The 15,870-nt window shown below is 32.2% G+C and overlaps 1 protein-coding gene across 1 annotated transcript; it reads left to right on the top strand.

Annotated features, from left to right (window-relative positions):
- The first annotated feature begins 14,864 nt into the window (after nucleotides 1-14,864).
- On the top strand, nucleotides 14,865-15,387 carry LOC120193665 (probable calcium-binding protein CML17). The gene has a single exon (XM_039196103.1). The coding sequence runs from the start codon at nucleotides 14,893-14,895 to the stop codon at nucleotides 15,385-15,387; it is 495 nt and encodes a 164-aa protein (XP_039052034.1). The 5' UTR covers nucleotides 14,865-14,892.
- The last annotated feature ends 483 nt before the right edge of the window (nucleotides 15,388-15,870 follow it).

Raw genomic sequence — 15,870 nt, forward strand, 5'->3', positions numbered from 1 at the left:
ATCAACCCATTTATTTTTAAATAAATGATCGGTGGCGACTCCAATCCATTTTCCTAAGTCGAAGCCCAATTCCGGGGCCCAACCGAAAGACGGTTGCGACAGCTTGGCGACTCCACTGGGAACACAGGTAAGTGAGTCAGGCTAAGGTAATTTCCAGTTGTCTTTTTAACGAAAATGGTAAGTTTAAATTTTAAGGTAACATTTCGATCCTTATTGCTTACTTTTGATTATATTTTTTCGAGTAAATAGTTGTACTAACCGTTTTCTCAATGATTTCAGCACTTAAAGTCTTTTTTCATCTAAGGCTCTATACCCGAGCTCTAAACCCTATTTAAGTGGGGGTGAAAGCGACGCCTTCGTGTGAATTTATTCACCGTGCGGGCCTAGCAAGTAGCCTTCGGGATTCATATACCTTATGTCTTCGTGTGAATTTATTCACCGTGCGGGCATAAGGGAATGTGTCCTCTCGAGTTTAACTTAGTCCATACAAGCCTGTGATGGGTTTAGGACTAAGGGTCTGGCAAGCCCAAGGGGGCACCAGCAAGGAGAACTCGGGTACCGTTTTTTTAGAGCCTAAACCGGGAGATGATAGAGAATTAGAGCCCACCCCAAAACCTCATTCCAAACCTTAGGCTGCTTTGATTTTATTTCCTGCCTTACTTTATGTTCAAAGCATGCGAACTAGACAAATATGCGATTAGGATTTGTTTGAGATTAGCATGCAGGATAGAGATCATGGCCGGGTAGGAATAATAAGCATGTGGGGTAGATATCATGTGGGGTAGGATTTTTCATTTTCATGATCGTTTTTTATTATTTTTCACCTCACTAACTCTTTTCATCTTTCTTTTCTTTTCTTTTATTTTCATCACTTGCATCATTTAAAAGAGGTATTAATCCACTAAAACGTGTTTGTTAAAACTCGAATAATCTGAATCCATGAACAAAGGTGTTGTAATACAAGAGATGAAAATACAAAGGATAGTCTACAAGGCGACTATGTGTCACATTCAATCCAGAAGACGTGGTGCCCACAATTGAAGAGTATATCACTCTGCTACATTATAAATGACTCAGAATGAACCGGGTCTACATCAAGCACAATGAAAGCTTATCTTTGAAGAACTGACTGGAAGAGGTTGCAGGGGCAGGATGAAGGTTATGTATCTTGGAAGTCCCTTTGAACACGACAATGGCAAAATGATAGCTGAAATTGGAGACCATTGCTGGCGAATTCAAGAAACATATTAATGAACTTCACATAGTTCCTATCAATTAAGGGCTCCAATGACGAATTCATTGGGAACATACTCAACAAAAGTAAATGCTCGAGATGTGATCATTCAAGACTTCTTGGACCAGTACGAAAAATAACTCAACATTTTCACAGTTCATCTAGAGAGGCCGGAGCGGTTCGACAGGTTATTCAACCGGTGAAAGACGAAAGCAGAAGACTAGTCAACATGTTAAAAGCTGTCAGGATATTTTTGTCTCTTAAAAGATAAAACATTTTTGTCCCCAATAAGGATTATTCATAATAACATGCACATTTCTTGGATCAATGCCTCGAACATTTCATGCATTCTTGCATTTTTGCATCTTCATATACATTTTTAAGCATATTCATAAACATGAAATTAAGTCACGGATGATTCGATCTTAACCACATTACACCACATGAAAGTAAGATTTTAACAATTAAAGAAAAACTAAAATCAGTACAGGGGGAGCTGGATCAGCTGATTGTAGGACTAAGCCTGCCAGGATGATCTGAGAAAAGAGTACCCATCTCCTAAGGGCTACGATGTTGAAGCTGTTGCCACATAAGGATTCCCAAAAATTCTTCTGAAAACTGTAAGGCGCTTGCCGAAGAAGGGGGCATGGCATATACCATTTGTACTTATAGGATTGTTTTGTTTGAACACATCTTTTAAACGATTGAATTCATGTTACTTTCTAAGGTGGAGCAATTGAACAAATTTTAATCTTTAGTTCTTTGAATATAAATGAATTAAGGATTCTTTTAATTCTTCAAGAATTATAGATTTTTGACATATGACAAGATTAGACCTTTCTTACCATGTCTCAAACCCTAGAATAAAATACCTTGATTCTTTACCCAAAATAACTCATGGTCATTACCAAAAAACCAAATTTTGACATTACCTCCATTTGAAATTCTTGAACATTACCTTTATCTTTTTGATACACCCATACCTTTCTTTGAGTCAATAAGATCACACAACTGTCTTTTTAGACTCAAAATTAACCTTTTTTACCATTAAAACCCAAGGCATTGAGTTGTTCATTTGAACATGAGCATTCTTCCAAGATACAATTTGGGACATCTCGCCGGGAGCCTGAACATTGAGACATGATGGGAGCAAGGAGCAGAAAAAATAATTCATTTGAAATAATTCTATCATGCATTAATTGCACTGTTTTCATGTGAATATAATTAATCCTGAAAATCTATCCCCCTGAGGATACCTCTTCTGTGAATACTTACATGTATGAAATGATGAACGGCTTTCTTTCTTTATCCCTTCACAACAGGAGAAAATATATATCCCTTGCATCCCCTTTTGAGCCTATAGTATTTTTTTTCTTCTGATTCAACCCTAACCAAGGATCACCCTCCACACTGGGGGGCAAGGTGGAGAAAATCTGCTCACATGAGTGAAGACATTGATTCAGATGAGATACCGAAAGGTGAACCAAATGCCAAGTGCGATGATTCAATCAGAACAAAAGGGCAAAAAGAAAAAAGAAAAGAAGAAAAAAAGGAAAAAACAAGAACAAAAAAGAAAGAACAAAAATAAAAAAAGGGACAAAAAACACATGCAAAATTCCCTAAAGACAAATGGTGCATCAAGCTTCAATGAGATTGATCAAGCACAATCATTCCCGAATCACTGAATCCCTTCACTCAAAGATCATAGAGCATCAAGAGAAAGAGACAATTTGAGCAAGACAAGATTGATGCCATCAGAATGAATTGATCCTTAGTTCAATACCCTGAAACACTTATTTGGGCCTATTTATCCTTTTCTTTCATAACCACGAACCCTGGCCTACATTACGTGCCTTAAAAGTCCCTTCTAATCATACATGGATTTCTAAACAGAAGAGACTATCTTTAGATTTCATCCTGCCCATCAGGATTAATCTTTGTTTGCAAAAAAACAATGTAATTAATGTATGGTAGAGAAAAATAACAAAGGGGGTTCAAATCCTGAATAACGTCTTGAAACCAAAGGAGGATTCGAGTTGAAAACCTGAAAAGGTGGCTCGAATATAAAAATTGTGCAACTGAGGCGATCACACAAATTCCTTGATAAGGCATCGCACAATCCGAGTGTGACAACGAAGGTTGGGAGTCAGAGAACACTTCCAGTAGAGAAGCATGCAAGCTACCCCATCAATCCTTTGAGCATCAAATACCAAACCTTTGAGCATCAAATGCCAAACCTTTGACCAAACACAATGACCTGAGACTTTTTATCCTTTCCTTACTTGACCATCTCTCAAAGATAGCTTTGATCTTGACACTTGTCAAATAACTATAATTTATTGAAGGATTAACATTATAATTAATTCTTTGATATCCGATAAACTCTAGTTTTATGATTCGTCTCAATTGTAAAACCGTGATAGGGGCAATATTTTTAAAACTTGAAACTCTTTTAATTGATATTTTCATGACTTTGAAAATAAAAGAGAAAGAACAACATTTTTTTTTTCAAACAAGACAGTCTCTCTAGAGTGGATCTTGGTAAATGACATGTGACTCTCAAACACAAAGCTCATGCTTAGAATCAATGATGAAGCAAGAAATAAGGAACATTTGGGGTATCTTTGAAGATTCAACATCAAATATTGGGGCATTTTTGGATATTGAGGCATCTTTGGGGATTCAACATCCTAATGCGAATTATCGGACCTTTTTCAGGAGATAAAATATAACCAATTCATGTTACATGCATCTTATGCATACATTTTAGAGCATCATATCTATCATTTTCTTTCCACGTACATATTTTTTACAGCTTTAGAGTCAAGTTCGACTTCAAGATGAAGGATACTCGATTCAAAAGCACCTTTACAGATTGATGTCGGTTGCTTAGCTCAGCAGCAAGAAGCTACACTTCAACCAACTCGACATATAGAAAGATCGACATTCATTTTCAGATTCGACATTTCCAATATAAATTTTGTCTCGCTTGAGACAGTCTCATTTAATGCAGATGATTATCTCACTTGAGATTGCTTTTTTAAAACAGACTTTGTCTCACTTGGGACTGTTTTACTCAAAAGAAGATTTATTTCACTCATGATTGTTTTTCTTAAAACAAGATTTGTCTCGCTTGAGATCGTTTTCACTAAAAGAGTTTTGTCTCTCTTGAGACAGTTTCCCTTGAAACAAATTTTGTCTCTCTTGAGACAGTTTCTCTTAAAACAAATTTCGTCTATCTTGAGACAGTTTCCCTTGAAATAAATTTTGTCTCTCTTGAGACAGTTTCCCTTGAAACAAAATATTTGAATATGTTTTCTTTGAAACAAATACCGTTTCCCTTGAGACAGTTTCTTTTGGAACTAAGTTTTGTCTCTCTTGAGACAGTTTCTCTTGAAACAATTTTCGGCTATCTTGAGACAGTTTCCCTTGAAACAAAATCTTTGAATTTATTTCCCCTAAAACAAATTTTGTCTCCCTTGAGACAGTTACTCTTGAAACACAAAATCTTCAAATTTATTTCCCTTAAAACATAAATTTGTTTCCCTTGAGACCGTTTCTCATGAAACAACAGATATCTTTGAGATCGTTTCCCTTGAAACGAATTCTATCTCTTTCAAGACAACTTCTTTTGAAGCATCATCTGAACCGTTACACTCAGCTCAGGCACATACTTGAGATGGTCGAGAAATATTTCTCAAATCAAAAATAGAATGTGCACATCAGATTTGAACATTTGAAGAATTCAAGATCAGGGATCAAAATTTGAAGATTCAAGAATCAAGATTCCAGACAGGCAACTGGAGATCGAGATTTCTCTCCAGAGCCCCAAGATAACATATGTTGCATATGCATTTTAGGCACACCTAAGAGCATTGCATCCATAGCATCACATATATGCATAACTTTTTCAGGTTTTAGCTAGAGTCAATTTCAACTTCGCGGCGAAGGATATTGCACTCAAAGCGACACAATTTGCTCGAGAGTGGATTTCAACTTCACGACGAAGGATATCTAGCTCGAAGCTAAACTTCACAATAAAGGGGTCTCCACGGTTTCAACTTCACGGCGAAGGGAATTGTGTCCACCCGCAACATACAATACTTGGATTTCAACTTCACGACGAATGATATTCAAGTCAAGGCTCAACTTCACAACGAAGGGGCCATCCGCGATTTCAACTCCACGACGGAGGATATCGTGGCACTCGAGACAACACAAGTTCAACATCACAACGAAGGGACGGCTGGTTGTCAACAAACAACTTCTCAATTTCAGAGCCAATTTCAACTTCACAACGAAGGATATTGGACTCCAGACAACGCAAGTTCAACTTCACGACGAAGGGACCGCTGGTTGTCAATAAACAATTTTCCCAATTTCAGAGCCAATTTCAACTTCACAGCGAAGGATATTGGACTCCAGACAACGCAAGTTCAACTTCACGACGAAGGGACCGCTGGTTGTCAACAACAACTTCCCAATCTCAGAGCCAATTTCAACTTCACAACGAAGGATATTGGACTCCAGACAATGCAAGTTCAACTTCACGACGAAGGGACCGCTGCTTGTCAACAACAACTTTCCAATCTCAGAGCCAATTTCAACTTCACAACGAAGGATATTGGACTCCAGACAACGCAAGTTCAACTTCACGACGAAGGGACCGCTGCTTGTCAACAAAATTTCATTCAGAGCCAATTTCAACTTCACAGCGAAGGATATTGGACTCCAGACAATACAAGTCCAACTTCACGACGAAGGGACCGCTGCTTGTCAACAACAACTTTCCAATCTCAGAGCCAATTTCAACTTCACAACTAAGGATATTGGACTCTAGACAACGCAAGTTCAACTTCACGACGAAGGGACCGCTGTTTGTCAACAACAACTTCCCAATCCCAGAGCCAATTTCAACTTCACAACGAAAGATATTGGACTCCAGACAACGCAAGTTCAACTTCACGACGAAGGGACCGCTGCTTGTCAACAAAATTTCATTCAGATTCAATTTCAACTTCACAACGAAGGATATTGGACTCGAGACAACACAAGTTCAACTTCACAACGAAGGGACGGCTGGTTGTCAATAAACAATTTCCCGGTTCCAGAGCCAATTTCAACTTCACGACGGAGGATATTGGACTTGGAACAATGCTACTTACTTGGATTTCAACTTCACGACGAAGGATATCCAACTCAAAGAAAGATTATATGCCATCAAAATTGTCGAGTTCGACTCCATTCAGCTCGATGACACATCAATCACACTACTTTCCGGTTGCAGTCGAGGTTTTCAAGTCGAGAAGAGGACCTGGGTTAGCCGTGCCTTAGTGACAAGCAACCATTTTCAAACAGCATAGCTTAAGTCAAGAAAAAGCTATCTGTCAATGAAGATTTCTGAGTTCGATTCCGATCCAAGGTCTTTAAACCGAGAAGAAGACCGAAGGGTAACGGGAAGCCACGTGCTGATTCAAATTCCGAACTACGGCTTTAATTTCATATCATTTCAAGATGAACTCGACTTCACGATGGAGGAGTCATCCGTAACTCAATTCGACAGGGAGTTATTGAAACATCAGAGTCAATTTTCAACTCCACCAAACGAAAAGTGTGTCTTTTAATCTTTGCCCTATCCCCGTTACACGACTATGGGAAAAGAGGGGCAGCTGTCAACACACCTTTTCGTCCTACTAGAATTCAAACTCCTAAAAATAGGATAACATTTTGCTAGGATTCAAACTCCTAAAAATATGATAGAGTTCTACTAAGATTTAAATTCCTAAAGATAGGATCCACAAGCACTATAAATAGCCATTGTAACTCACCATTGTAAGACACGATTTACACACAAAACATAGAGGAAAGCACGGGAGGATACAAAGGCAAAGCTATTGTAAAGGATTCGAAAAGGAAATAAAAGGTAGCATTTTCTTTTTTCTTTCTTTTGCATGTGCACGTTATTTTTCTTGAGATTTGGTTCGAATAACCCAAAACGTGGGTTGCGCTGATGACCAAAATGGGTAGGGTTTCGAAGTTTCAAACCTAGATCTACCCCGAGGCTTATTTTGAAAAACCGGTTTGATTTTCGGTTAAAGGAGTGGAAGAGCTTTTTAAAAATCTATATTAGTCCCTTTATTTATTATATGGATATTTTATTCATTTATTTTTATTATTTATGTTATTATTATTATATGTATATATATATATTCTTTAATATTCTACTTATAAGTCTATTATTACTATATATATTGTAATTATCTTTATCTAGTCATATATTTTTTATACTTTTAATGGTTGATTATATACCTATTATTAATATATATATATCTTAATTATTTTTATTTGATTATTTTTTATTTACGTAATATATCTTATAACTTTATATATATATATATATATATATATATTTTTTCGTTTTTTATTTATTATTATATATTATTTTTAAAAAATCTTGTGTCTTTATCATTATTATTATTAAACATTATATTATATATTACTAACCTAGAGGACCCATTTTTTGTCTTATTTCTGACTAAAGACCCTCACTTTCGGTGAAGTGAGAGGGTAACTTTTCTATTTTTTAATACTTTGATGTATACATATATATATATTTTTCCTTTTTCAAATATTACTATATATAATTATTACTTTACTATTGTTTTTCCTTTATCTTATTTATTTATTTTATTTATTTTATTTTTCCCTTTTACCTTATTTGTTTTATTTACCTTGTTTATCTAACACATTTCTCGATTTTTTAAGGATATTTTCAAATCAATAAAGGGTAAGTAATTGGGGTCGAAACTTTACCTTTTAATTTAACTTGTTATTTTTCTTAATTAAGACAACTGGAAATTACGTAGTACCGAAAGGGCGGTTCAAGGGTGCTAATCCTTCCTTGACCGTAACCGACTCCCGAGCTCGACATATTTCTGGTAAGACGCAGATCAGGTAAGAAATAGGGTATCCGATCAACCCATTTATTTTTAAATAAATGATCGGTGGCGACTCCAATCCATTTTCCTAAGTCGAAGCCCAATTCCGGGGCCCAACCGAAAGACGGTTTGCGACAGTTATCATAAAGTGGAACTGAAAGTACATAGATATTCTACTATAGTTTAAGAGTATGTGGTTCAAATTTAATAAAATTGGACCTAATATGAATAAGGAATTGAAAAAAATAAGAAAATCATAGATTAAATCGTAAAACTATCAAAATAATTTACCAAAATTTTGATTTTTCGAGCGAATAAAAAATTTTAAATATCAACTCAACTTGAACTCGAAAATCATTTCGATAATTTGAGTTGATTCGAATAATTCAAAATTTTAAAAAAAAATCAAGTCAAATCAAATTTTGTTCACCCGTATTTCACATTTCGTAGTTTCTATTAATTTGATTTATTTAATTGATCTTTATAAATTACAAAAATTAAATTTTAATTTATTCAATTAATTCAAAACATAAAATTCTATTTAGTTTAAAAGTATTGAGCCTATGATTATATTAAATCAACTAAATTAAATACAAATATCATATATGTTGATTTAAATGTTGTTACAACCAAGAATAGGCGCAAAAATTTATGCCATAGTTGTGAACTTAAGAAGTAATATTAAAATTTTAAGAGGACAAAAAAAAATCGAGGTACGAAATTAGATAATCAACATAAAATATAAATAAAATATAAGAGAATTTAAAATTTATAAAGGTGAGATCGCACCGCCTCGATCAATTCCTAGTAGAATGCCACATGTATAAAGTACGTAATGTAGAATGCATCTTCTTACCACATATGAGAAATGAGTGTTATATCAAGAATTAATGAGCAATGAGTGTTATATCAAGAATTAATGAGCAATGAGTGTTATTTTGGTAAATAATTTTTTAGGGTGATATTTAGGTAAAAAAACCTCTTCTTAAAAAAATTATTTCATTATTTTATAAAATTTAAATTCAATCAAAGCTAATAAAATCCGAAGATTAACTTTTCCCTTATGTCAAAGTAAAAATAAAATAAGGAATAAAACAATTGACGACAGTCTTTAATAATTTATATGTAATCTTTTCCATAAAAAGTTATTTTGAGTTTACAATTTCATATTGCTCCAAAACTGATAAATAAGATTCATAAAATAATTTCTCGCATTTTTATGTACACACTTTTATTAATTATTAACAACTTTCAAAATTAGGGCAAGTTCAAATTAATGTAGTCTGCTTGTACCATCGTTGCCATAAATCAAAACATTTAGGGGTTGGTTTAGTTTTAGAAAATATAGACTATTTTCATTTTTATTTTTTTTAGAAAATAGAGAATATTGAATAAAACATGTTTGATTGTAAAACTGGAAAATGATTTATGAAAAATGAAAAAAAAAGTAAAAATATAAAAACATAAAAAATATGATTTCATATTTTCATTAAATCTGTTTTGAAATTTTGAAAAATAAAGAAAAATGAGATCTATATTTTTAACTTAACTTACATGGGTTTAAATTATTCTAACAATAATTTTTTGATTTAATGGTATCAGAAACCCTCAAACTTTTTTGCAAAAAAAAATGGTCCTTGAACTTTTTTTACACTCAATATAGTCCTTAAATTGAAAATTTTTAATAATTTAATTATGTAGTATTTTTATATTTAATGTATTTAATATCTTAATAATTGTTTATATTTTTGATTTTTTCAAATAAGTAAATCTTCAAACTTTCTAAAAAATCTATTAAGCCATCAAACTTAGTCAAACAAATTAATTAGGTCCATCTACCACATCATCATCTATCGTGTATCACAACAACAATATCGTAAACTATCATATCGATATTGTAGATTGTCATGTAAGTTTATGAATTGTCATGTAAGCGTTGTGACTGTCAACGTTTGATTCCGTTCTTCAAAGGGTTATATTAATTTTTTTCAGTGCAAAAAACGTTCAGGGGCTACACTAATTATTTTTTCTTGAAAGTTTGAGGGCCTCTATTATCTTTAAACACATTTTTATTTTAATGATATTTTTGTGTGTTATTGCTTATAACAATATTTTTGCGTACTTTTTAAATTTAATTGATCTACAATATAGCATAACATTATATTCTTATTATAAACTAAAACAATTTTTGTGTTATGAAATTTATTATCGACTTTATTATTTTATATTAGCGTAACTCACATGTTGAATTAATGTAATGATTTTTTTAATAATTATATTTTAATTTAAAATTTTAATAATCATTTATTCATGTTTATTTTTAATAATTAGATGCCAAGTATGTTTTTATTATTTTATTTTTGATTCAAGTTTTCGTTTATATCAACCAAACATGTTTTCTAATTTTAAAAAAAAACTTAAAATAAAAACTATTTTCTTAAAACAAAAATAAAAATAAAAAATACTATCTAGAACCAAACAGACTCTTACCTTTTAATTTCACACCAGTTTAAAATTTAGTTTGTATTGGCTGTATTATTTTTTCAAGTAATTGACAAAATTATGTATTAACTGATGAAGATTAAGTTAAAAAAAATGTAAATTATGATTATAAACTTTAAAAAAAGTTATATAAAATTCATTTTTGTAGAAACAAATTAGAGGTGTTAATTTTCTTTTGACATATATTAATTATTTTTAAAGTTGTATTAATATTTATTTAAAAATATGCTAATGTTATATTTAATATTTTTATATAAAATCTATATAAATTAAATTAAACCTTTTTAGGTATCTATTGCATGGTTGGTGCATGAATAAGATAGAAACACAATAAATTATTATTTTTATCTTTTAAATTTTAAAGAATAAAAAAATTCTCTAAAAAGATAAAACTATTAATCTTTTTATTTTTTTAAACTTAATAATTTATATATGATTTTTTATAAAAAAGGTGTTTAAATATAATCTTCTAAATATGTATTTATTAAGTGATCAAAGACAATGTATATACTTATCGTCGTCATCGCTGCCCTATTGACCCATATAAATATGTGTATTCGACATGAATCACACATATTGTTTCTTTTTTAATAAAATTCGTATAAATTTTAATTCATTATTATTTATTTCTTTCATTTTAATCTTAAATAGCATGAATATGTGAGAGACTACACAAACAACCTGCCATATAAACAAAGATGTTTATAATAAAATTATCCATCTTGATAGATTATTCTTGGTGATTTTGTCTTCTTTATTGAATAAATAAATTTGATTACAAAAAGGTCCTCATGGGGACCCATGGTTAGTTAAAGTTAGATGGGACTTTTTAGTGTAGGGTAGGCCTTAAGGTGGTAGATAGTAGATATACTTGTACCATAATTTCATGATCCCCTTTAATGATCACCCTCACTTGATCTTGTTCACCAACAAAACTGACCAAAACCACACTAAATTGGGTAATTTCCCCAAAAGTGGTTTCACAGTTTACCAAAAGGGACTGAATTCCATGGGGATTTAAGGTTCCTTGAAAAGTAACCAACCTTGCATATTATACGTTGACCCCAAAGCTTTCTCTTGTACCAAACCACATTTCTTTCATTTTTGCATGCCCTATTGTCAATGGCCGATTCTTTAAGGGTTCTTCTCAATTATGAATTAGTTGAATTACAACTATATTTAGCTTATATGTACACATGATCAAACATCATCATCTTACCTACTATTCTCTCTATCCACTTTATTTTTCCAATTTAGAAACAATAATGCCAACAAGTGTCACTAATTTATTATTTTTTATTAGTTATAATTACAAGATAATATATATTTAAAATTCTCTTAATCAATTGACAATGAATGCACACACGCCCGGCATACGTCGTTGTTTAAATCCAAAATATTTAAAGATAATAACACTCTCCTTAACTATTAAGGTTGTTTGATGATTTAACTAAATCCAATAGTGCGAAAGGTGAGATTATGCAAGGAAAAAATTGATGATTTAAATCAATTATGAATTAGTTGTGTACATATAAGCTAAATATAGTTGTAAGATCATGTCGAACAAAGGTGGGTGAGACAGATTCTAAAATCCTGTTACAATGTTGTTAAGGCAAAAGGAAGATGCTACAAACAAACTTCGTTTTCACATTAAGAAGGATAAAGGAAGATGGAAAATTCGGGGAAAAAATAAATATTAGAATCTATTTTTTATATAATATATATAAATGAATTAAATTAAATTTAAACTTTATTAAAATTTAACATCGTATGTTTTTTATGGGAAAAATTGGATCGTGATGATTTTTGGACTGTACATCTATTACGATTTAAGTAGAAAATCACAATTGATGATTTAACGATTGAAAGAGATGATGAACAATAGAGAGTGATAAGTTCCTTCACCAGCCTCTTATAGTGACTTATATATTGGTCTTTAGTGCAAGTACGAAGCATAAGATAATAATGATTATTTGAAAGTTGTCTGACTAAATAGATCTGATTGTCAGATAACAGATTACAGATCACATGAGTCTTTCGAGAATCACATTAAAGAATTGTAACTGTTTGAAATATGTGTAGTTTTAAAGAATTTGAAAAACTTCAGAAGATACAAATTGACGAAGATGCATAAAATTTTAAAATCATAATTTTTTTTAAAGAATATGCAATAATATTATTTTAACTTTCATCATTTTATTTTTCTCTCATTTTTAGAGCGTTGTATTTTGATTCTTTTCATTACTTTTATTAATAAAATACAGTTGTTATTGTTAAAAAAATTGTCATAATATATCTTTAAAGTTTAATTGATTTTATTTAACTTTCATTTAGCAGCTGCTCGCTCCTAAAGTCAATTTCTTTTTTTCTAAATCGTTGTTTGCACTTTTCTTTTTCATCTTTGGTTAGTAATTGAAGACATCAATTTGATATTAATTACCGTTGTAAGTATTTCTTTGTTGTTTATTTTCTTACATGGCATATTTATTTTTTTTGTATTTCTAATAACTATGTCTTTATAACACATTGTTATCTACCTTTATGATATATTTTTATTTGTCTTTTAATACGTTATTCGATTTTCTTTTTTCGGTCGTTTGACTATTCTTGTCTTTTAATTTTCTCATGGTTGAATTAACGGTGCCATTACTGATCAAGATGACACTCAATTATTATCATGCTGATATTCTCTATTTTGGACCATCGAATTGGATTTGGCTATACAGCATGCGTTCGTATATAGTCTTGTCACAATGCTTGACTCTGATTTGCATTTATCGACGATCTTTAAATAGTTTAATTCCCTAGTGTGGTTCGTTTGTTGTAGCACTAAGATCTGTTAGTATCTACCTATAATTAGAGTTTTTTTGGATGAAGTTTTTATCTTTTTCTTATATGATCTTAAGTGGCTAACTTCACGTGTTAATGATTATAGGAGAATGTCCCAATTATGTATTTGGTTTACGATTTTAGTTATAAAATTTTACTATAATTTCGAATATATTTTTATCTTAATAAATGAGTTGTTTTTATTTTTGTAAAAAAATTATCATAATGTATTGACAGAAGATGTTCAAATTTTGGTTAGTAGTAAATCATAGAACGTCCTTTTCCCTTCCATATTATTAAAAGAATCCAAGTGTGAAATGGTTGGTAGTGATTGACCAATTCAATTCCGTCGTGAACCCAAATTCTTTTGTCAAACTATGACCAGTAATGTGAAGGAAGAATAGGTAATAATTGAACGTGGAAAATATGACATAATTTTCAACAAAATTTCATTTTCACGGCAACCAGTCCACCACATAACATTCTTATTCTGCCCCATCGGGACATAGTACGAGGTTATAAGAAGCTTCCCATCCTTTGACCTGGATTCAAAATAAATTATGTAAATATAACTGATATTGTAACATGAGTTTTTTTTTAAATAGTCTGGATAATTATAAAATAACATTGACAAAATCATGTAGATAATAAAGTATGGAGAAAATTTTCCCTTGTAATGACCACCTCAATTTATTTTCTCTAATAGGATGGTCTCTACAACATACCAAAAATCGTATGGATCACCTAGAGTCTTCTTGAAATGCATGGAAGATCCGACGTCTTTTCTATATTTCCATGTCCGTGCACGTCTAAGCGTTTTTCCCGGACCATGCAAAAGACGCCCACTATTCCATGTGTCTTATTTGTGTTACTGTTCAAATCAGAGAATAATCACTTGTATATAATATTTTTAGTTATTGACAATATACATACCTTATAAATACAACTTTTTAATCTTGAGACTTTTAGAAAAAATAAATACTTATTTTAACCACCAAGACAATCATTGTAAAGATTTTGAGGGAGTAACGGCTGACAAAGTCTATAGTCAGCAAGAAAGACGTGTGATCCGATATTTGGGTTAAACTCTTGTAAAACAAAAGCAAAGATCCACCAAAAGTGAAGGAATTCCAGGAACGAACAATACTGTTTATAGGCACCAATAAAAGCCAACCCATATCTTACAATAGACATTAATTAATGTCACCTTGTTTTCTCACAGATCATTAATGGAAGTGATGACCCAATCTGCCTCACAGAGCCGTGTACAATCATTTTAATTTGTTCCAGTTATTACTTAGCCAAGGAGTTTCTTTTTGACTTTGTTGTGATCATGGTTTAAAATTTCATAAGAATTATAGATATAGACATTTTGAAGTTTCTTTTTTTATGAGCATGAACAACAAGCAAACGACAAAGCTAGACGAAGAGCAACTCGCAGAACTACGAGAGATCTTTCAATCATACGATAGGAACAAAGATGGTAGCCTAACACAATTGGAACTCGGTTCACTTTTGCGGTCATTAGGGCTAAATCCAAGCTCGGACCAGGTGGAAGCCTTGATAGAAAAGGCAGATGCAAACAACAATGGGCTGGTGGAGTTCCCGGAGTTCGTGACGATAGTAGCGCCGGAGCTTATGTTGGAGGAGAAATCACCCTACAGCGAGGAGCAACTGAAGCTGTTGTTTAAGTTGTTTGATAGTGATGGCAATGGCTTCATCACAGCGGCTGAGTTGGCTCAGTCTATGGAGAAGCTCGGACTTTCATTCACGGTGGAAGAGTTGACGGATATGATCATGGAAGCCGATACTGACGGCGACGGAAAGATCAGTTTTGAAGAATTCTCTTATGCAATTACTTCTGCTTCTTTTGATAATTCTTAGGGTTGATGAAGCCATGCATTGATTTATATATGAGTTTTTGTTAGTAATGCCATGCATATATATGAGTTTTTGTTTGTAGTATGCCCTAAACATTCGATGTAATAATGAAAATTTCATATAAGATGCATATTTAAAATATTTTTGAGGTCGGACATATATGCATATTAATAACATAAAATTTTTATACGGTGGACACAGACAATAAAACAAATAATTACCCGAAGAAAGTTTAAAGTTAAGGTAAACATGTGTTCTCTCTCACTAAAGAGTGGATCCGCCAACTGTTTGATATAATTGATTATCTATTTATTATGTCAATTTTTTGTTGCATTATGCATTACGGTCACTCTCATATGCATTATTTGTGATGTTTATAGCTCAATGTTATGTCAAAAATTAAACAAGGAAATGCTTGTTAGTGTAGCAACAACATGCTTTCTAAGTGCTGGAAGCACCAGTTAACATCAACAGCCTCAGCTTGTA

This window comes from Hibiscus syriacus, unplaced genomic scaffold (genome assembly GCF_006381635.1).
Source record: "Hibiscus syriacus cultivar Baekdansim isolate YM2019G1 unplaced genomic scaffold, ASM638163v2 tig00116996_pilon, whole genome shotgun sequence".
NCBI lineage: Eukaryota > Viridiplantae > Streptophyta > Magnoliopsida > Malvales > Malvaceae > Hibiscus > Hibiscus syriacus.

Coding starts and splice junctions, on each gene's coding strand:
- LOC120193665 (XM_039196103.1), top strand. CDS start 14,893: ATGAGCATGAACAACAAGCAAACGACAAAGCTAGACGAAGAGCAACTC.